Source organism: Acartia tonsa, chromosome 6, assembly GCF_053477335.1.
Source record: "Acartia tonsa isolate MP-2025a chromosome 6, ASM5347733v1, whole genome shotgun sequence".
NCBI classification, from domain to species: domain Eukaryota; kingdom Metazoa; phylum Arthropoda; class Copepoda; order Calanoida; family Acartiidae; genus Acartia; species Acartia tonsa.
The window spans coordinates 51,997,814-52,020,896 of record NC_137265.1 but is presented as its reverse complement, the minus strand read 5'-3'; the positions used below and the strand labels follow the sequence as shown (position 1 = coordinate 52,020,896).

At 34.3% G+C, this 23,083-nt stretch overlaps 1 protein-coding gene and 1 long non-coding RNA gene across 2 annotated transcripts; both read left to right on the top strand.

The window, feature by feature from the left end:
* The first annotated feature begins 5,662 nt into the window (after window positions 1–5,662).
* Window positions 5,663–14,019, top strand: LOC145323464 (uncharacterized). The gene is made up of 4 exons (XM_080165866.1): window positions 5,663–5,759; window positions 6,079–6,156; window positions 6,333–6,470; window positions 6,675–14,019. Exon 4 carries the CDS (start codon window positions 7,930–7,932, stop codon window positions 14,017–14,019), a length of 6,090 nt encoding a protein of 2,029 aa, XP_080021992.1. The 5' UTR covers window positions 5,663–5,759; window positions 6,079–6,156; window positions 6,333–6,470; window positions 6,675–7,929.
* Window positions 14,020–14,501: 482 nt separating this feature from the next.
* LOC145322911 (uncharacterized) lies at window positions 14,502–15,669 on the top strand. The gene is made up of 4 exons (XR_013880837.1): window positions 14,502–14,598; window positions 14,918–14,995; window positions 15,172–15,309; window positions 15,514–15,669. It is a non-coding gene; the product is annotated as an uncharacterized LOC145322911 (long non-coding RNA).
* The last annotated feature ends 7,414 nt before the right edge of the window (window positions 15,670–23,083 follow it).

Genomic DNA, 23,083 nt, shown 5'->3' with positions numbered 1-23,083 from the left:
TTGTCTAAATACTGTTTAATTGTTGAAAAATATTTTTAAAAATATCTACTGATCTCAAAAAACTGACAATAACCCAATTACTTAAAATAAGGACATAGTTAATTTGCCACCACTTAAGAGAGAGCTCAACCCTTTAAAGAAAAATAATAGAAAACAACGTAAATTCAGGCAAAAAATAAATTTGGGAACATCTGCAATATATTAGTTCTACATTTGTCGCTAGATGTCACTAAAAACTTGATAATTTTGATTTGCAACAAAGTATTCACATCATTAGGAAAAATGTCTTATTAATCACAAATAACTAGGTTTAGAAATGCAGTATTGTAAATCGGAAAAGATGATTATGAATATAATTGTATCGTCAGGAGCCAAGTTGTGAAAAATTGATAATGGCAGTTTTAAACACTTCACTTCAGTTTAGACAGAAATGGCAATTTTACACAAAAATTGTCCCTTTCTTTTTCAAAAAGCAGAAGAAAGCATTTAACAGCTGAAATTAGAAAGCAAAGTTTAATGAAATTATTTTTCGTCTGCAACGCTCTAGGTCTTTGCAATTGGAAATCAAATAGTAAGCTCTTTATACATCTATACTATAAATTTATTTATAAACCTACCCTGGTCCTATGAGAAGTATTATTGTACTATTATTAAGCAAAATCCTTCGGTATAAACAGACAGACAGACATACATTTCGTTTTTATCTTCTTTGATAGTTACTTTTATTTACTAAGTATATTTGCGATAACTTTTATTTAATGAAATCTTCCAATTTTTAACCTGTACAAAACGGCCTGCTTAATTGCTTCAAGATCCATGTCAGATCTATATAGGAAATAAATGTCTATAAACGAGCTCAAGTTTTCCAAGGACTATTCGTTGAAAACTCATAGTGCTCCAATAATCCATAATAAACTCTCATTGCCCAGAATGATAAGACCCATTATTTTACTATATTAAAATCAAATTCATTTTTTTTTCATTTCATGTTGCTATTTACATTATAATGAAGTATTTAATTTCTAATCATAAAAAAGAAAATTTAAATTTATGATATAATAAATTTAAGAAAACTCTGTTTTAAAAGAATTCGATTGTGGCGACACTTTGTGTGTTCAAATATTGAACTAAAATTGTAATCATATAATAAACCCTTTGGTGATGGTAATGTTTATAAGATCATTTAAATTATTAAATATTTACTTCCGTTTAAATAGTAATGCCGGGTGAGGAAAATAGATTTATTGAGAAATATATATGCATATAGAAAACTAGCCAATAGGGAGATAGTTATATCGAGCCAACTCTAGTATGATAATAGATATGTGTATTGCATATCAGAGAAGGGACATTGGGCTTTTTATCAAATTAGTCCCCAAAGTTTTATAACAACGTTTTCATAGTTCTTGGCTTTGCAATTTTGGGGACTTGAATTTAGATTGGAGGTTCATTTAGTTCAGTGTCCAAACGATTCAACCACTAATTCTAATCTACAGAAGGGTAGTTTTATATATCATCACTGGGGATGTATATTGTATATCAATTTATCGGTCTTTTTCTTATCCCTTTAGATCCATGATTACATGTATTGTTTTAATGAATGGTTGATTTAAAATTTACTGCCATTATGGCATAATAAAATATGTCATCTAAAAATAATGGGTTTATATCTTGCAAGGAGAGTGCCTCTTGTAAAACAACAAAAAATACACAGTTTATTACACTAGTTCCTAAAGTTTTAAAATAATGTTTTCTTATTCGTTGGCTTAACAACTTTTGGGACTTTTATTAAATTTTGAAAGGTTGGTTCAGTAAGTTGAGTATCCAAACGTTTCAACCATTAATTGTGATCTAAAGAAGGGGTAATTTTGTGTATCATTATTGGGGATGTACATCAATTTATTGGCCCTTATCTTATCCCTTTAGATCCCTTTTCGCTATATCAATATTTATTTGAAAGATACTTGTCTAAATATTAAAGTAAAAATATAGAGAGGGTAGGGGTTAAATAACTGTATGTCCCAACCCTGTGGAATCTGTGCCGACTTGTAATTTGGTCTTTAAATTCCAGCCAATAGCGTCGGAAATATCAACACAGCCAAGTCGCTACTAAAGAGCATAAAGCAATTTGCTAGCAGGCGAAAAAGGCCCTCAACACTGGATCCAGGTAGTTGTCTGGGTTATACATCTATACTTATACATTTATTTTCTAAATATTGTTTAATTTTTATATGAACATATTATCTATATATTTGTTTAAGTCATTAGAATATCGTTATATGGCATAATTAAGATTGAATAATGACATTTCATTGCTTTGGAGTAAAATCTTACACTAGAAACTTATATCTCAAAGCAGAGACGTCTAAGGGTGGGGGTAATAGGGTATTTATCCCACTCAAAATCTTTAAAAATACATATGGTTATCCTCGTTAAACCTTTGAAACCCTTCAAATAAAAAGCTTAGTCGTCCCAGTCTCAGAGATAATAATATTATAATGATTAATATGTTGGTGAAACAAAACAGGCCTTAATGAAAGGTCGTGCAATAAAAGTTCTAAATATTTTTAATTAATATTTTTTAGCTGTTTTTCAAGAACACTTCTCTTGCAAAGACTATCGAGTATTAAGGCTCCACCCAATAATGTAAGAACAGTGTTTTCACAGTTAGAAAAATGAGAACATATTAGAGTAAAACACTAGAGGGAGAAAGGGTTAAATAACTGTATCTCCCCATCGCAACCGTCTTGTGCAAACTTTCTATTGGGTCATTGAAAATCAACCAATGGTGTCGCTTGTATTAACACAGCTAAGTAGCAGAAAATATTTAGAAGCAGACGAAAGAGGTCTTTGAAAATAGAATGGATGTAGTTGTCTGTATATACATCTATACTATAGATCTGTTAAATACATTATAAATTGGATTTTACACCATATTGTCAATTTCTCAAATAAAGTTATACTCACAGTGGGCTAAAAAAGACCCAACCCATCCAACCCCTTCACTCCAACTCTCCTGTGTAGATGTTATCATGTAGATGACTTTATTGGCAGGAGTGTGGGGACACCCTAAAGAAATTTACGCTCTTGTCCTCCCAACCCTTTTACGGAATTGTATTACTCCATAGAGTGATCAATACATTACAATACAATACCCAGGGCATCTAATGGGATAAGACAATGGCATATAAATTGATGTATATCTCCAATGATGATATACAAAATTACTCTTGTCCTCCCAATCCTTTTACGGAATTGTATTACTCCATAGAGTGATCAATACATTACAATACAATACCCAGGGCATCTCAAGGGATAAGACATTGGCCATTAAATTGATGTACATCCCCAATGATGATATACAAAATTACTTTTGTCCTCCCCAACTCTTTTACGGAATTGTATTACTCCATAGAGTGATCAATACATTACAATACAATACCAGTAATCTCACAAGGGATAAGACAATGGCCAATAAATTTATGTACCTCCCCAATGATGATATACAAAATTACTCTTGTCCTCCCCAACCCTTTTATGGAATTGTATTACTCCATAGAGTGATCAATACATTACAATACAATACAAGTGATCTCAAGGGATAAGACAATGGCCAATACATTGATGTATATCCCCAATGATGATACAAAAAATTACCCTTGTCCTCCCCAACCCTTTTACGGAATTGTATTACTCCATAGAGTGATCAATACATTACAATACAATACCCAGGGATCTCAATGGATAAGACAATGGCCAATAAATTGATGTACCTCTCCTATGATTATACACAAAATTACCCCTTGTCCTCCCAACCCTTTTACGGAATTGTATTACTCCATAGAGTGATCAATACATTACAATACAATACCCAGGGATCTCAATGGATAAGACAATGGCCAATAAATTGATGTACCTCTCCTATGATTATACACAAAATTACCCCTTGTCCTCCCAACCCTTTTACGGAATTGTATTACTCCATAGAGTGATCAATACATTACAATACAATACCCAGGGCATCTCAAGGGATAAGACAATGGCCAATAAATTGATGTACATCCCAAATGATGATACACAAATTTACGCTCTTGTCCTCCCAACCCTTTTTCGGAATTGTATTACTCCATAGAGTGATCAATATATTACAATACAATACAAGTGATCTTAAGGGATAAGACAATGGCAAATAAATTGATGTTCTATCCTCAATAATGATATACAAAATTACCCTTGTCCTCCCCAACCCTTTTACGAAATTGTTTTACTCCATAGAGTGATCAATACATTACAATACAATACCCAGGGATCTAAAGGGATAAGACACTGACAAATAAATTGATGTACATCCCCAATGATGATATACAAAATTACCCTTGTCCTCAAAACCCTTTTACGGAATTGTATTACACTCCATAGAGTAATCAATACATTACAACACAATACCCAGGGATCTAAAGGGATAAGACAATGGCCAATAAATCGATGTACATTCCCAATGGTTATATACAAAATTACCCTTGTTCTCCCTACCCTTTTACGGAATTGTATTACTCCATAGAGTGATCAATACATTACAATACAATACAAGTGATCTCACAAGGGATAAGACAATGGCTAATAAATTGATGTAAATCCCCAATGATGATATACAAAATTACTCTTGTCCTCCCAATTCTTTTACGAAATTGTATTACTCCATAGACTAATCAATACATTACAATACAATACCCAGTGATATCAAGGGATAAGACAATGGCCAATGAATTGATGTACATCCCCAATGATGATACACAAAATTACCCCTTCTGTAGACTACAACAAGTGATTTAAATAATGATACTTATCCTAAAGAAAAAAATAATCAAAATTCAATAAAAGTTCCCAATATTGTTAAGCCAACGAATTAGAAAACTTTGGGGACTATACAGCCACTCTACACTCCCTGGTTCAATACAGACAAATGTAAATTAACAAGGATGACAACATCTATAACAGCGAAGTCTGAAATTGAACTGTAGAACTAGCGGTGGTCATTCAGTGTTAATAGAATTGTTCTATCATTTTCAAACTTAAGAAACTCTATGATTGTCACCAGAAAGTGCATACATCTTTTTAAAAATATCTTATTATTGTCAAAGCTATTCTATTCTTTGAATTTGGAAAGGTTGATTCCTGAACGATTTATCAAAATGCAATTAAGGATTAGGAATGTCGGTACTTAATAAGTTTCATGTGTTTTTTTTTCTGTTTTTTAAGCTTCAATTTTAAATTAGAAGAAACTTTTCCTTTGTATTATTATTTGACACCTTTCTCAATACAAATTTACAAACAAAACACATTTTAGGAGAAAACGAAAAAAAAGGTTTTGAAGGGTGACTCTCTTTCTTTATTTTATATACCTGTAAAATACCTCTTGGGGGCGAGGTGCAGCCTTGTGCTAGAGTCCACTCAGCTACACCTTGATCCATACACCGTGTAAAATCTATTTTGTTCTTTATGTTCATGTGAAAATGTATATATAGAGAACAAGTATAAATTTACCTCTCCTTTATTCCATGAAATATATTTGTACGGCATATTTGAAAACCTGTTCTGTACAAAAACAACATTCCCGCCAAGGGTCAAAAGTTATATAAGGGGTAACAAATTGATAGAATTTATCAGTGTTTGTTTTACCACCGTAGGAGGAGGTGCTACTCTATATATTACACACATTTTATCTTGCTGTGCTTTTTAGTGAAATTATTTGTGCATATGTAAGTCTTTGATTTATTATTTATAACTTTATATTTAAAATAGCTAATAACTTAAGTATGTTTATTAAAAGAGAAAGATTAATCTAAGGAAGTGATTTAGTATATTGAATCTACTTGCCTTTTTTATAAAATATCAGTTTATAATATTTGTCTTATCCTTTAATTCCCTGTGTAATAATAACGCTAAATTTAAACATAATCTTCAATTGGCTAATCTGTGCAATTTATGTATATTGGAAAATATCTTATCCCTTATAATCCCTGCTGTGGGATTTGAGTGCATGTATTTCTCTTGTGTTTATAATTATATATTATTAAGTATCAAGTCCCGGCTTTCCCTGTGTTTTTGTGTAAGATTGGTTGGTACAACAAGCCTAAAAGAAAATGGAACCTTCAGGTATAATGATAGGAATAATATACTGACAGACAGACTTGAGGGATAAAGAGATCTGGACTATATTAACTGATGTTTATAAAGAGTGGAGTGCTGTAGCCTTGATGAGAGACAAACCGACGGAAAGACTTACCTGTAGGATATAGTGGACTACATATAACCCGATGTTACCGTTACAGGAAGACTGTTGGTCTCATAAACTCTGCCAGATTTCCGCCTGCCTATTAGCTGCAGGATGTGATGCCTTACCTCAACAAATTATCCAAGAGAATCCCTGTCTGTCCAACTATTCTTCACAAGCATAAATACCTGACAAAGTGAGTATCTGTTAATTAATGGGGAGGGCAGGGGCATCCTTGATACTTAATTACTTTATAAGCTTTTATAGTTTGATTTGTACATCTGTATTTATAATTTTGGGCTTTGCTACTTGTGGATGTTGTCATCCTTGTTTCATTTTATTTTGTGTCTTGAAGTTAAATGCTTTAAACATGAAAAGATTTTACTTCTACAATTTTTAGGTTTTTAACCGTCAAGAATATCAAGGACGTGTTTATTCAAAACTCAGGAAAAAAGAAAAGCAAGACCAAGCCCTCCTACCTAATATTTGTTTTATGCCTTTATCAGTAGTAATTTTATTATTTTAAATTTTATGTATAATAAAGTTTTATATCTTACTACTTGTATTGTTTATTTTTAACGAGATTTGAAGATTTAACCATTGAAGCAAAGATTTCGGACGCTATTGATTGTTTAATAGTCTTAAAAAGTTCATAGAAATTACAGTTAAAAACTTTTAAAACTTTGGGAAGTAAATATTTATACTTTCCTATGAAACTTAAAAGTAATGGTTAATAAATCTCCGTTGAAAATAAATCGCTCGGTCTATACTTTACGAAACAGAGTGACGAAAAGTCGAGGTGGCCAAAGTTACTCACGGAGAGGACGGACAACGAGCAAGAGAAAACCAGAAAGGAGGGGATTATCCTGGGACGGACTTGAAGAGCCATTGGTTGGCCATAGCTACGAGGCCCCAAGGGACGTGATAAACCCAACCTCCCCCCCTTCCAGACTACCACTGCGCTCAAGCACACGAGCTGATTACTGTGAGCTTTATGGTAAGCCATTCTAGTTTGGCTAATAAACCTACAACCGTATATCCGGAGAGTGATATAAAAAATAAACTTTTTCCTGTGTTCTTTATTTTAACCCAAAGTAAAGTAGCAGGATGTCTGTCAGTCAAGGCTCCTGTGCTTAACCGAGTTACAGAGAGAGTTATTGTCTACCCTTGAATAAGTTGGAGCCTTGTTTGAGATATATAGACGAGACCTCAACATATTTCTTACATATACCTGTCTAGGAGAGTTTGAGACTGACCCTTACAGACCAACAGACCAACACACACCTGAACCACAGAATAGTGTGACCAACCAGACTGACAGACAGACTCGGGGACAAAAATCCCGATACCTAAGCTCAGAAGGAGGCCCCTCCCACACCACTGTTGCTGTCCTAGCACAGGTCCATGCTAGCTGCGAGCCAGCTTCCCCTAACGATAGCTCTTGCAGCGAAATACTAAGAGCGTGTGGAGAGAATCTGACTTCATTAGAGAGCGAACAATCAGACGTATTCTACGACAATACAGACGCGGGTTCGAATCCCGTACATACAAACCAGAAGGACGGCGCTGGTTCGAGCCTTTGTACTAATAGTGAAAGCTTTGCAAATCCTAATCTGAGCCCTTTATCCCTGAAATTCAAAAACTACATTACAGCCATGGCTTCAGCTGCTGTGACAGATAAGAACTCTGCCCTTGCAGTAGTTGTTAGAGCGAAGATTGACTGGACTGACGATTTTGAAGGATATAACTTGGATACCTTACCAATACAGGAGATAGAGAACCGAATTAATCAGGCTAAGAAAACTAAGGACTTATTGACGGACGTGGAGGTCATGATCTGTGTAGATCCATCTTTAGCAGCTGCTTTCCCTGAAGGATTGGACGGAGTGTCTAATATCAAGAGACAATATGTGCAATACTTAAAATCTGCTTTTCCCAAGCTTACTGAGAGAAAAAGTGTTTCACCCACCCAACTAAACAGCAGACCTGTGTCTGCTGCTTCAACTGTGGCTGACGAAATTCAGATGGAACGGGTTGAAAGACGGACAGACAGTATTGTAGAGGAAGCTGAAATTGTCACTGGTCATTTTGACCAAATCCCTAGTGTCCCTGCAACTTCTCATGTAGAGATAATAGATATAGAGGCCAGACTTGAGTCCTGCAAGGGAGAGAGACGAGATTTATTAGCTGAGCTAAAAGATTTAATTAAAATAGCTACTAAGAGTGGGATGCGAACCCATGTAGAGCGACTAAATGACGTGACAGATGACCTTAATAGAGCCGCTAGGCTAGCTACAGCAAGCGTAGCGGAAAAACGAAGGTTGTTAGGCATTCCAGCTGGATCTACTATAAAAAGCGGTAATATTAATCTCCCCCCTCCTAAGTTTGAAGGCGATTTCTTAAAAGGACCAGACTTTTTTACATTTAAGTCATCCTTTAATGAATATACCCGCACAGTAGGACTGCATAGTGACCCAGATAAACTGCTGCGGCTACGGACGGACTGTTTGAGCGGCCAGGCTTTAGAAGTTGTAACCACAAGTGAAACTTTTACTGAAGCTATGGATAATTTAAATCGCCTGTATGGAAAGCCTAATTTGTTGTTCTGTGGCAAAGAGAGAGATATAGGAAACCTTGGAAAGTGCCCCACAGGTATACTAGAAAGGAGAGCTTGGCTCTTGTCCTTGTATAATAAATTGGTAGCTTTGAGAAAACTCTCAGATAACCATAATATCAGGGATGATTATGATAATAGCAGCATATTTTCTACAGTTATAAAAAACATGACTGACAAAGACAGAGAGGATTATGACAAGCAGTGCATTGATGCTATGGCATTAGACGGCAAATTAGATATGAGCCGCAGAGCCAAAGCCCAGCGGTTAGTACAGTTTTTAAACACACTTTGTGAAAGAGCTACTCTACAGTTGGACCACTCACTGACAGGATTGTCCCATTCTGACGATGTTTTTAAGTCCCTAAAAACTACAGGCGCAGGCAGTGACAAGAAGGACAGACACAAGCCTACAGAAAAACCTAAACAGTTTGAGAAAAAGGGAAAAGATAGCCAACGGGGAGCATTCCAACACACCCAGGGAGAACAGAGAGAGAGAGAGAGAGGAAACAAACCCTTAAAAACCTATCCTAAACCTGACATGAGTTTACCTATCCCTGACCAAGAAAAACGAGCACCGACCTTAATCAAATGTCTACATTGTAATAATCAACACACTCATTTAAGTGAGTGCAAAAAATTTGAAGAATGTGAGACAAAAGGGAGGTGGGGAATGTTATGTAAAGTAGGAGCTTGCTACATTTGTCTCAGAATGGACGCTGCTTATATCCCTGGTAGACGCAAAGATTGGTTTGAGAAGCATCAAATTAACTGTAATAACCAATTTATATGTAGCCATAAGAAGTGTGGAGAGAACCCACAATTTAAAAAAACGCATATCCTTCTATGCAGTTTTCATTCTAAAGAAAATACGGGAGAATATGAAAAGTTTTTAAAAACCCTCCCTAGTGATAAAAAGTACAAATTTTTTATTGCCCAACAGGGATCCCAGAACATATATTCCGGCGCAACTTCTGATGAAGATACACCTCCTATATACATGATCCATACGATAACAACCAAAGCTGGCCGGGAGTTACAGATCTTTTACGACAGCGGCTGTAGCATTGGAGCTGTTAGTACGACAGCTGTGGAGGCTTTGGGAGCTAAACCTATAGGAAACGGTCCTATCCCTTTGACTGTTGCAGGTGGAAGAACAATCTGGAATAAGTATGGGGACGCCAGTTTCTCACTAAAAACCACAGATGGAAACAGTACAGAGTTTACAATGCTACAAATGGATACAATTTCAGTACCATTTCCTGTTTGGGAACTGAAAAAGGCATGGAATGCACTGTGTAAAGGTGCCATGGAACAAGGAATGGAGATTAAATCCCTCCCAACCCCCCCTAAGAAGGTTGGGGGGCGGGAGGTGGATGTTATGTTTGGGATCAAATACCTGGCTTTTCATCCCACCCCAGTCCTAACCCTACCTTCAGGCTTGACATTGTTCAAGTCTAAACTCCACTGTCCATCTAACCAGATGGGAATAATTGGCGGTCCGCAGCCAGCGTGGGAAAGAACTCGCACAGCTGTTAGCACAATGGGTGCAAGTCAGTACTTGGCAGCTGAGATAAGAGCTGTTGTTGCTACAGACAGAGCGTTGAGAGGCCCTGATATCCCTACATTCATTAGTGATGATCCATGTGACCATGAATGGTATGAGACAACCACGTGGACAGAATGTGAGCAGGACCTCCCAGAGTACGAGAATAAGCCAGCAGCTATGTGCTTCAAGCTTGCTGTCCGGTCAATGAGAGACTTCCAGATGGAAGACGATATTGGATCCCTAATACAGTACCGTTGTGTACAATGCCGTAACTGTGGAAAGTGTAAGAAGGGAGAGGAACTGGAATTGAAGTCGTTACAGGAAGAAACAGAACAAGAGCTGATAGAGAATTCAGTTGAGCTAAAAGTCAGTGAAAAAGCTGTGTACTCAAAGCTGCCATTCATCTTTAACCCAAAGATGAAACTAACAGATAACCGGAAGGTAGCTGAAAAGATCCTCCAGAGCCAGCTAAACCAAATAGCAAAGAAACCAGGCATGAAAGAGGATATTGAGAAAGCACACGCAAAATTAGCTGATAAACACTATGTTATACCTGTAACAGACTTACCTGAAAAGCTCCAGAAGGATGTCCTGGGAAGTGGTTACTACATACCATGGAGAGTGGTATACAATGAAGGAAGCTTATCTACCCCCTGCCGCATAGTGTTTGATGCGAGTGCTAAGTGCCCAGGCGGAGAATCCTTGAATGAAATCCTGGCCAAAGGAGCAAATGTCCTAGCCAGGTTATTACACCTATTGATACAGTTTAGGTGTGGAACGGCAGCTTTTGCAGCAGATGTTTCTATGGCATATAATGCTGTCAAACTGCATCCTGACTACTACAAATTTCAAAAATACCTGTGGAACCCCAGCCTGGATGATGTGTCCAGAGCTATTGTCATGATCATTGTGACATTAATCTACGGTGTACGCCCCAGTGGAAACTTAACTATAGCTGCTTTTGATGCTATAGTTAAGTTTGCCCGAGAGGCGGGAGGGGTAATGGCTCTAGGTGCAGAGGCATTATCAAAGAAAGCATACATGGATGATATCTTTTCTAGCCACCTAAGTGTAGAAGAGAGAGACAAGACAGCAATAGGCTTGACCGAAGCCTTGGATGTCGGATCCATGACAGTCAAAGCTATCACTAAGAGTGGCTATGCTCCAGGAGAAAAAGTGTCTGTTGACGGTGAGACTGTAGGTTTAGTTGGATATATCTGGAGACCAGAAGAAGATACACTAGCCTTGGATGTAAAACCTATAGCCCTGGGAAAAGCAAAGAGGGGAGTGAGACCCCCCCCAGTGGACGGAGACCTAAAACTGGAGCTATCCAAAAATTTCACCAAGAGAGTGGTTGCCGGCCAGGTAGCCAGCGTGTTTGACCCCCTTGGGTTGGGAGTACCAGTTACCTCATGGTTAAAGGTAGATATGAGCAATATCTGCAAACTCCACCCAGGGTGGGATGAGATGCTACCAGAAGAGCTCCTAGATACTTGGGTACAGAACCTGGAGAGGGTACAAGGCTTAGCAGCATTGAGAGTACCAAGGGATGCCTGTCCTGGAGCCAGCCAGAAAGGAAAAATCCAACTGATAGCAACCTCAGATGCAAGCCAAGAAGTAGCTGTAGCAGCAGTATATGCCAGAACCCAGCTGGAGAATGGAGAAGTAGCTGTTAATCTAATAGCTGCTAAAAGCAAACTAGTCCACAAACTAACCATTCCCAGAGGAGAACTAACTGCAGCTGTCATGTCCGCTACATTGACCCAAATAATAGCAGCCAATTTCCCAGATCTTATAGAGGATACCATCTATTGTATAGATTCCTCTATTGTCCTCCATTGGATCCATCAGGATCAAAGACCGCTGCAGACAGCTGTTAGAAATGGAGTCATTGAGATAAGGAGGCTAAGCAAACTGGAGAACTGGTTCTTTGTACCTGGAATTGAAAACCCAGCCGATATCGGGACAAGAAGAGTAGCTGTTGAAGAGATTACAGGTAAAAGTGACTGGTTGACAGGAAAAGCATGGATGAAAGGGAAAAGAGAAGATATGCCACTGCAAGGGATAGAAGAAATAAGGCTGACAGCTGAAGAAAAAAGAGAAGCTTGCATGGAGATTAGGAATATGGAGAATAGAGGATTAATCCTGTACTCCACAATCCAGAGAGCTAACACTGCTATACAAATATATGAATTTATAATAAACCCAGCAGATAAGCCGTGGGATAAGCTGCTACGTGCCCTAGAAGTTCTGATAAGATGTGGAGAAATATGGAAAACCTATAAGAAAGGAGCAGAGAACCCTAAAGGATTCCCTGTGGTGAACGGCACCATTGTACCAGTCCTAAACGGAGACGAGAACAAAACTGCTAAACAGTACATATTTTCTCGTACATCAAGAGAGCTGAAGGAAACAGTAGATAAGAAGCAATGGGAAAATCTTGGAGCATGGGATGGAGATATATTCTACTACACAGGTAGAATATTAGACTGCAGCAAGGAAGACAGCCTTGCAGGCGCAGCTATGGATCTCTTACCTAGAACTTTCAGTAACCCTGTTATTAGCAAAGAATCACAAGTAGCTAGAAGTATCATGAGGTATTCCCATGAGACTTTAACACATCATGGAACAGCTGCAGCTACCCTTCGGCGTAGCTTGGAGATAGCTTATATACTCCATGGGAGAGCCCTAGCTATAGAAGTGAGGAAAACCTGCCACTACTGCAACCGCTACAAAGCACGGATGATACAAGCTGAGATGGGTAGAACCCATGAGAATAGATTGTATCCAGCACCTGCATTCTACCTTACCCAGGTAGACTTATTTGGACCATTCGAGGCACATTGTGAGCACAACCATAGAGCTGTAGTTCAAATTTATGGAGTTGTGTTCAAGTGCACAGCTTCTATGGCTGTATGGGTAGAGATTATGCAGAAATATGATACAGAAGCATTCCTGCAGGCATATACACGCTTCATAAGTAGATTTGCGCACCCTGGACAGCTGCTAATTGACCAAGGAAGCCAGCTGGTAGCTGCTTGTAAGAAAGCTAAGATCTCATTTACTGACCTGGCAAAAGGGATAAATGGCAGATATGGAGTTGGAATTGAGTATACAATCTGCCCAACCGGTTCCCATGAAGCCCAGGGACAAGTAGAAAGATCTATCAAAGAGATCCGAAAGCTGTTTGATGTGCTGTTCAGAGGTCTTAAACTAGACATAGTTAGCTATGCAACAGCCTTTGCATACATATCAGCTGAGCTAAACTCCTTACCCATAGGATTAGGGACAAGGTATCAGGACCTAGACAACCTGGATCTGTTAACCCCTGCCAGACTAATCCTTGGTAGAAATATCAGTAGAGCCCCACAGGGACTTGTTGAAGTAGCCCGACCCCAAAGATTATTAGATCAACTAAACTCTGTGTATGATGCCTGGTGGAAGGTATGGGACACAGAATGGATTGTAAATCTGATTCCTAGTGGGCAGAAATGGACCAAAGGTAACCCGGATATTGCTCCTGGAATGATAGTAATCATGAAAAAGGGAGGAAAGGATGCAGCTTTAGGAAAAACACCATAATGGATTGGTAGAGTTATACAGACACATAAGTCCAAGGATGGTATTATTAGATCAGCTGATATTGAGTATAAAAATGCTGGCGAAAATAAGTTTCGCACAACCACAAGGTCAGTCCGAACATTGGCGCCTTTGAGACTGGAGGAGGAGATGTATTTTCCGCCTAAATTGAGTAGATCCTGTGAAGCAGCTAAGAAACATGAAATGCAATTCATAAATCGCATAAAAGTGAACAAACTGGGATCACTGGCTAAGTGTGCGTTGTGTACCTTTTCACAATGAACCCTTTCTTGCCGGGAGTGTAAAATCTATTTTGTTCTTTATGTTCATGTGAAAATGTATATATAGAGAACAAGTATAAATTTACCTCTCCTTTATTCCATGAAATATATTTGTACGGCATATTTGAAAACCTGTTCTGTACAAAAACAACATTCCCGCCAAGGGTCAAAAGTTATATAAGGGGTAACAAATTGATAGAATTTATCAGTGTTTGTTTTACCACCGTAGGAGGAGGTGCTACTCTATATATTACACACATTTTATCTTGCTGTGCTTTTTAGTGAAATTATTTGTGCATATGTAAGTCTTTGATTTATTATTTATAACTTTATATTTAAAATAGCTAATAACTTAAGTATGTTTATTAAAAGAGAAAGATTAATCTAAGGAAGTGATTTAGTATATTGAATCTACTTGCCTTTTTTATAAAATATCAGTTTATAATATTTGTCTTATCCTTTAATTCCCTGTGTAATAATAACGCTAAATTTAAACATAATCTTCAATTGGCTAATCTGTGCAATTTATGTATATTGGAAAATATCTTATCCCTTATAATCCCTGCTGTGGGATTTGAGTGCATGTATTTCTCTTGTGTTTATAATTATATATTATTAAGTATCAAGTCCCGGCTTTCCCTGTGTTTTTGTGTAAGATTGGTTGGTACAACAAGCCTAAAAGAAAATGGAACCTTCAGGTATAATGATAGGAATAATATACTGACAGACAGACTTGAGGGATAAAGAGATCTGGACTATATTAACTGATGTTTATAAAGAGTGGAGTGCTGTAGCCTTGATGAGAGACAAACCGACGGAAAGACTTACCTGTAGGATATAGTGGACTACATATAACCCGATGTTACCGTTACAGGAAGACTGTTGGTCTCATAAACTCTGCCAGATTTCCGCCTGCCTATTAGCTGCAGGATGTGATGCCTTACCTCAACAAATTATCCAAGAGAATCCCTGTCTGTCCAACTATTCTTCACAAGCATAAATACCTGACAAAGTGAGTATCTGTTAATTAATGGGGAGGGCAGGGGCATCCTTGATACTTAATTACTTTATAAGCTTTTATAGTTTGATTTGTACATCTGTATTTATAATTTTGGGCTTTGCTACTTGTGGATGTTGTCATCCTTGTTTCATTTTATTTTGTGTCTTGAAGTTAAATGCTTTAAACATGAAAAGATTTTACTTCTACAATTTTTAGGTTTTTAACCGTCAAGAATATCAAGGACGTGTTTATTCAAAACTCAGGAAAAAAGAAAAGCAAGACCAAGCCCTCCTACCTAATATTTGTTTTATGCCTTTATCAGTAGTAATTTTATTATTTTAAATTTTATGTATAATAAAGTTTTATATCTTACTACTTGTATTGTTTATTTTTAACGAGATTTGAAGATTTAACCATTGAAGCAAAGATTTCGGACGCTATTGATTGTTTAATAGTCTTAAAAAGTTCATAGAAATTACACACCGCGTCCATGCGCCCGCGAAATTTTTTACCTAAATATGCATATTTCAATTTTTGATCTTTATTTATTTAGTTTACATTCTTTATTTTATATACCTAAACGTAGTAATGAATAAAGGTTGGGGATTTCATAGTGAGGGAGGGGACATTTGACTGTGAATTACACCGGTACCCAATGTGTTGACTTTCAAATTTTGGGTGCTTTTTATAAATCTTAATTTGTTGGTTTAAGATAGCATTGTCCTTCAGTAATTGAATGGAATTTAATCCGCGGAATCATCGTATTTGTAACGTGTCGGCTTGCTGTAGGGGATTTGCACCTGTTGTTATGTCTGGCGCGTGACATAAGACGTAAGAGCTCATTCTATAGATTCTCTAGATGATCCCTTTTAATCTTATTAGAATCCCGCCCATATGAGGTAATTGGCTAGTTAATTTTTAATTGAAGGAAATAAATTTAGAAAAATTAATCAAGAAAAAAACAAATGTTCGGAGCTTCCCATTAAAACAAAACAATATTGGACGGGTAAACATCCCAAACTAGGAGTTACAACCAATAAAATGACAAATTTTAAACAAAGACTTTTTGCCTTACAAGTTAATACACCAGGAATAAGGGATAATCGGGGAGGATAGGAAATTGGGCTGTTTTTTTACACTAGTCCCCAAAGTTTTATAATAACGTTTTTCTATTCTTTGACTTGACAATTTTAGGGACTTTTTATGAATTTTGATTGGTTGGTTAAATAAGTTAAGTGTCCAAATGTTTCATCCACTAATCGTAATCTACAGAAGGAGTAATATGTGTAGAAACATTGGGGATGTATATCAATTTATCGCCCATTGTCTTATCCCTTTAGATCACTGCTTTTTTCCTTCAATCAAGTTTGCTATGTATTTTTTTATTGGTAACGATTACAACATATTATTGATTTCCACGAATAATAAAATGAAAAATTATAAGATGAAAACTAGATTAGTTAACCCCGAAGGGCCGCAGGCCTTGGCTAAAAATTTGTTTTAGAAAACTATAACAAAGATCAATTGTACTCTAATCAATTAAAACCCCATACTGTATAAATGAAAGCAACCGCGTTGTATCTAATAGTGTATTTCTAAAATAATTTAGATAAGAAGTGCAGGTCGATGCCAAAATAGTTAACATTAATGTCCCCATATGATCAGGGATCTAAAGGGATAAGACAATGGCAGATAAATTGATGTACATCCCCATTGATAATACGTAAATTTACCACTTCTGTAGATTACAATGAGAGGTTGAAACGTTTGGACACTCAACTTAATAAGTCAACTAATCAAAAGACCCCAAAATTGTTACGCAAACAAATAAGAATCATAACTTTGGATACTAGTGTAATAAACAGTCTAATATCCCCTTTCTCCCTGAGATGCGATGCTATTATACAAGTATTTATGCCCCTCACCCCACGACTTTGCTATGAATCGCTTGAATGTTGCACCAGATATTCATGTACTCTGATGCTAAAAGTATTTCTTGCAACTGGCTAAAACAACTATCCCTTTCCTCCTACTAGATGAACGAACCGACCAATCAATTAATTCCATGTTAGCGAGATAAATTTTCCGCTGACATAATATCCACGTACATTGTCCAGAAGTCTTTATGTCCCTCATCCCAAGACTTTGCCTTAATCTAAGAGTCCAAACATTTCAACCACTTATTTTACTCTAAAATAAGTTAGTCAAGTTTTGTTTATCCATATTGGTAATGGATATCAGTCTTTCACTTATATATGACGTTTTAAAATTAGCTGCAAAGGTCTTGCAATCAAGGGGTTCGCCATATTACTTTTCATTTAAAAACAATAGATCTAATGAAAAGAAGAAAACTGGAAGTTTAATATTGCTGCTAAAGTGTCATTCAAAACATTAAATATGGACAATGGCACTATTGTATGTTTTAAAAGGATGGTCATTGTAAATTATACAGTAAAGGAAGTATAAGAAATAGAGAGTTAAAGATAAAAAGACTAAGTTAGTCAATTATACAGTGAACGGCGGATTAGTTATAAAGGGGTAATTATAAAAATGAACTGAGTTGTTCTTGTATATTGCAATTGGTATGATCATTATACAGTTACATAGACATATTAAATATAGAGGGATAATTAAAAAATAAATGGACTGAGTTGCTCTTGTATACTTTAAAAGGATGGTCATTGTAAATTATACAGTGACACAGAAGTATTAGATATACAGGGATAATTCCAAAAAAAGACTAAAAAAAGACTATATTTGAAAAGGGATGGTCATTGTAAATAATACAGTAAAAGACGTATTAGATATATAGGGATAATTATAAAAGTTGACTGATTTGCTATTTTAAGATGGAATATATTTTGAAGTTTTTCAGTATAACTTAGTTGTACTATATATAGAGAGTTGACCAAAAATATGGGATAATTTTGTGAAGTCTATATAAATGGCCATTTAAACTTATAACACACATATTTCAAATAGACAGTTGAACAACTAATAAGCTACTTTTATAAAATTTTAATGGATTGAAATTATAAAAAAATCTTTAGAAAGCCAAATATATAAAATGTATTTTAAAAACCTTTTGAGGCACTCTTAACTATAATATACAAGTAAATTTGATAACATTTCTTACTTTATTTTAACATTTATTCCTCTATTGTCTAACATATCTATTGTATTTATCAATGTTTACAAATTTTAGTAAATATTTGCTTATTCATAACCTTTATTTGAATAGCCATTCCTCTATAGTCTAGTATATCTATTGTATTTATGTATGTTTACAAATTTTAGTAAATATTTGCTTATTCATAACCTTTATTTAAACAATCTTAGTTTTTACAACAGAGTCATCACTGAAAACTGCCTAATGGTTTAACACGGGTACGTAGAGACATGTTATCGGAACAAAATCTGTTTTTTCGTATTCATTCGAACAACCGGTTAGGAACCGGTTTTTCATCCATACGAAAAAACTATGTCTAGCATCGTATTATAGCTTTCTACGAATATAAAATGTACAATCATAAGGATTATAATTGTACATTATATATCCGCGGAAAGCTGTTTATAATACGATGAAATAATACAAATAATCCCTGGAAAAATGTGAATTACTTTAAAAGTCTGTATTTTACCTTTTAAAGATTCTGTATTAAGTTATGAAAACATACGATTTAAACATGAGGGTCATATTAAACCTTCAGTTTTTAATCACTGTTTTTTTTTTGGAAATTCTAACTAACAATTTCATGGACACCGACCATATGCTGATTTTTGCCAAAGAATGTATCTAAACTTTTTTGTTTTTTATTTAGAATAGCTAGTCGGTGTTTTTAGTAAGTAATAGATGTAAAATGGTCCATAGAATTTAATTATGCAATCGTTTTTTTAGTAGACCTCTTATTTTTGAAGTAATTTAAGTTTTTTAAAAAAATAATTAAATTGGTTTTAAGGTACTAAAACGCAACAAAATAAAAGAAGAAAATTGCCAGTATGAACAAAATAGTAAGATCTTTAATTTGACACCATACTTTTTAAATTCTGTTGAGTAATTATTGAAATAATCTATCTTTTTAACCTCGGTTTAATCAAAACTTTAAACTTAAATATTTTCTCACACAGACATAAAAAATATGGGTTCATATATACCTTTAAAATCAGAAAAATATTACGAATCCATTCTAAGCAAAATTGAAAAAAAGTAAAAACTTAAAAGAATAAAAATGGCCTAACATATTATATTTTTACAGGCAACACTTAATTGTAACTATTAAACTAGCCAATCAAAAATCTCAAAAATTGACAAATCAGGAAGCTTCACCTCAAAGCTTAACCAATAGAATTGACAAAAAAAGGATAATGTTCATACAATATATACAATAGATACTACAATAAAAATAGTGATACTTACATAACATGTATAGAATGAAAAAATTATGAACAAATATGCTTCAGTCAGTTTATAAACTTCAAAACAATGCAGTTAAAAATGCATTATTGTTTCTTGTGTTTTAAAAATATCTGTTACAGTGTATGTAAATTTGTTTAGGTTTTGTTCAAGTCAACCCTTTAAAGCCGAAAATTATGATTCTTAAAATAAACTTATATTTTTTATTATAGTTTTATAAAACTTTTTCAATTTTGCTTAGAATGGATTTGTAATATTTTTATCAGTCATATATAAACACATATTTTTTATGCCTGTGTGAGAAAATATTTAGGTTTAAAGTTTTGATTAAACCGAGGTTAAAAAATAGATTTTTTCAATAATTACTCAACAGAATTTAAATTAAAGATCTTACTAATTTTGTTCATACTTGCAATTTTCTTCAATAAAGGTACTAAGAAAGAGAGGTAATGTCTGATTGAGCCAATAAATGAATCGCATCGGAGCATACATGAAATCTCATTGGTTGAATTAAACTGAAGTTTTCTAGTTTTTTCATTAGAGTTAATTAGAGCTGTTCTTTCAACTTTTACTCGAATCAAGTCCATAACATGAAGTACTGCCTTCATATTGTTGTTTCACATCTATGTTTTATCTGTGTATTAATAATAAATATGCTTCATGTATTGCATTGCAATCGTTGTAAAATAATAAAAATCCCTTTATGAATTTAAGTTAATAAAATTATATTTTTTTCTTGAGTTTCTATTAAAACAAAAAAATAATATCTCGGACTTCAAATGTACATGATTTATAATTTTTAATTCGTAATTCGTATCTATTATAAACATTTAAAATACATAAATTCATAGTTTGTTTCATGTTTACCTCGAAATAAATTATATAAAAATAAAATAACAACAAATAGCAATACAACAGTACGTTTGTTACGTTTTCAACAGGACCTAGCGTTGTAGCGTTGTAGGAAAGGGCATATTTTTTTCATTTTGTTCATATAAAGAGTCAGCTGTAAATAGTCGCATTTCTTAAGATAAAGCTTTTCTCACGTAAATTATATCGTGTTAAAATTTATTTTCTACAGCATGACCCTCAAAAAAGTATTTTTAATCATCTGCAGCCCTTATTTCTCAATGAATTATTAAAAAATGCATATGTCCTTGTTCTCCATAGTATTCCACGTAAGTAGATATAAAAATATTTTTTTTACCTCCATTAACACCGGAGATTTTTAGAGCTAAAGTTTTGAAAAAGTGACTGAGAAAAAGAATTTTTTTATGTTTCTCTTATTTTTTGGATGGTTATATTATGTTTTTCTGGCAACTGAATAATGAGACACAAAGAAAAACAAGTTAACCAAATATTTCTTTTTTATTCCACCAAAAAATATAAATTTTTAATGGCAAAAAATACTACTGAATAAATTGATTATTTGCAAATTTTAGGTTATTTATTAACCCTTATTTATAGAAAAGGATTAATTATGACAGTTGCTCCGCCTACTTTTCTGACATCTCAATTATTTAATAGGGGGTAAATTAAGCTTTTTAGACTAAAAAATCATTATGTTTATTTTTATTTTCTTTATAACTTTTTTGATATTAAAGTTAGGAATGTGAAACAAAAACAATTTTCCTGCTATATTCATAGAGATTTATTTGTTTTTTTTAATCTTAAACAATTTTGCCTAATAAGTAAGTTTTTCAAAATATCATTAAACTAAAAAGACTCAAAAAATATGTGTAAAAAAATGCTTTTTACTCAAAAACTAAATTTTTTATTTCATTTCTGTATAAAGTTTCTGCTAGTAACAAAAATAAAAAGATTTCTAGATTAATTTTGCTTAAAAAGTTAAAAGTTTCATGTTAAAAGTTACTTTTTCCTCAGTCACTTTTTCAAAACTTTAGCACTAAAAATCTCCGGTGTTAATGGAGGTAAAAAAAATATTTTTATATCTACTTACGTGGAATACTATAGAGAACAAGGACATATGCATTTTTTAATAATTCATTGAGAAATAGGGGCTGCAGATGCTTAAAAATACTTTTTCGAGGGTCATGCTGTAGTACAGTGTAAAGCATATTACAAATCCTTTAATAAGTTAGCTATGAATTGTTGAATTCCTTAATATAAAGTTAGCTTTCTGGAAATTATATACTCGAAAAATTTTTAAGTTTTTTTGTCAGCTGGAGGAGTTCCTTTGTCAGATTTACGAAAAAGGGGTTCACAATATAATTCTTCTCTCCTATTTCTATTTTTTCTTCTTTTATTTTGTTGCGTTTTAGTACCTTAAAACCGACTTAATTATTTTTTTTAAAAACTTAAATTACTTCAAAAATAAGAGGTCTCCAAAAAAAACAATTGCATATTTAAATTCTATGGACCCTTTTACATCTATTACTTACTAAAAACACAGACTAGCTATTCATAGAATAAGGACGAATAGAAGTGTAAACCCTAAAAATTTCTGGGAAATTAGAAGAAATCTTTGACTTGCGCAGTAATGACAATAATGCTAAAGTACAAATCACAATGACTAGTTGGACAAAATTAGAAAACTTCAATTTGTATCAAAATCTAATATATATTGTTAAAAATTTATTTGATCTTCATAATTTAAATTATATGTAGTGTAACACGTTTGACTATAGAACAAATTAGAAACAATTTCTATATTCAAAGGGTAATACTTTACCCATAAACATAAGTATCTGCCTAAGGCTAACACCTCTTATACACACCTCTTATTGAAGTGCAGACAGCAATATTAGCTTGATTGTTTTAGATAAAGATGAAAAATCACTAAACATCATGTTGTTTTAATTTTGGTAAGTATGATTGACCACATTTGTAATTTTCAAGGGTCAGCTAATTGGGTACAACCCCTTCCTCCCCCCTCCCCCTCTACCAAAAGTATGTATGGATGTAGTTGCTATCATGTATAAATCAGCTGTTTAAAAACATACATAAGAGCGCAACCTAGTTTTTTATAATATAAATACCAAGACCAATATTTTTGTAAATTTTCTTACATGATTAAATTTTTTAAGGCTTAAAATGCACATCAAATTCATTTTTAATCTATTGTGAATAAGGAAGAGAAAGGTGGAAGCTTGGCTACAAGGCTTTTAGTAAATTATTGCAAAAGGAATTTATTTTGAATATTTTATCAGAATAATTACTGAAATCATGTTATTTACTAACAGCCTTATAGCCGTTTTGGTCTTTCAAATGGTCCAATTTTACTTCAGGCTAGCCAGGCAGAATCTTCTACCTGGATTCTATTCTATACTTTATCTTCTTTGTAGCTATTCTAAATAAAAAACAATAAAGTTAAGACGGCTTCTTTATAAAAAATAATTTTGATTTTTGTAC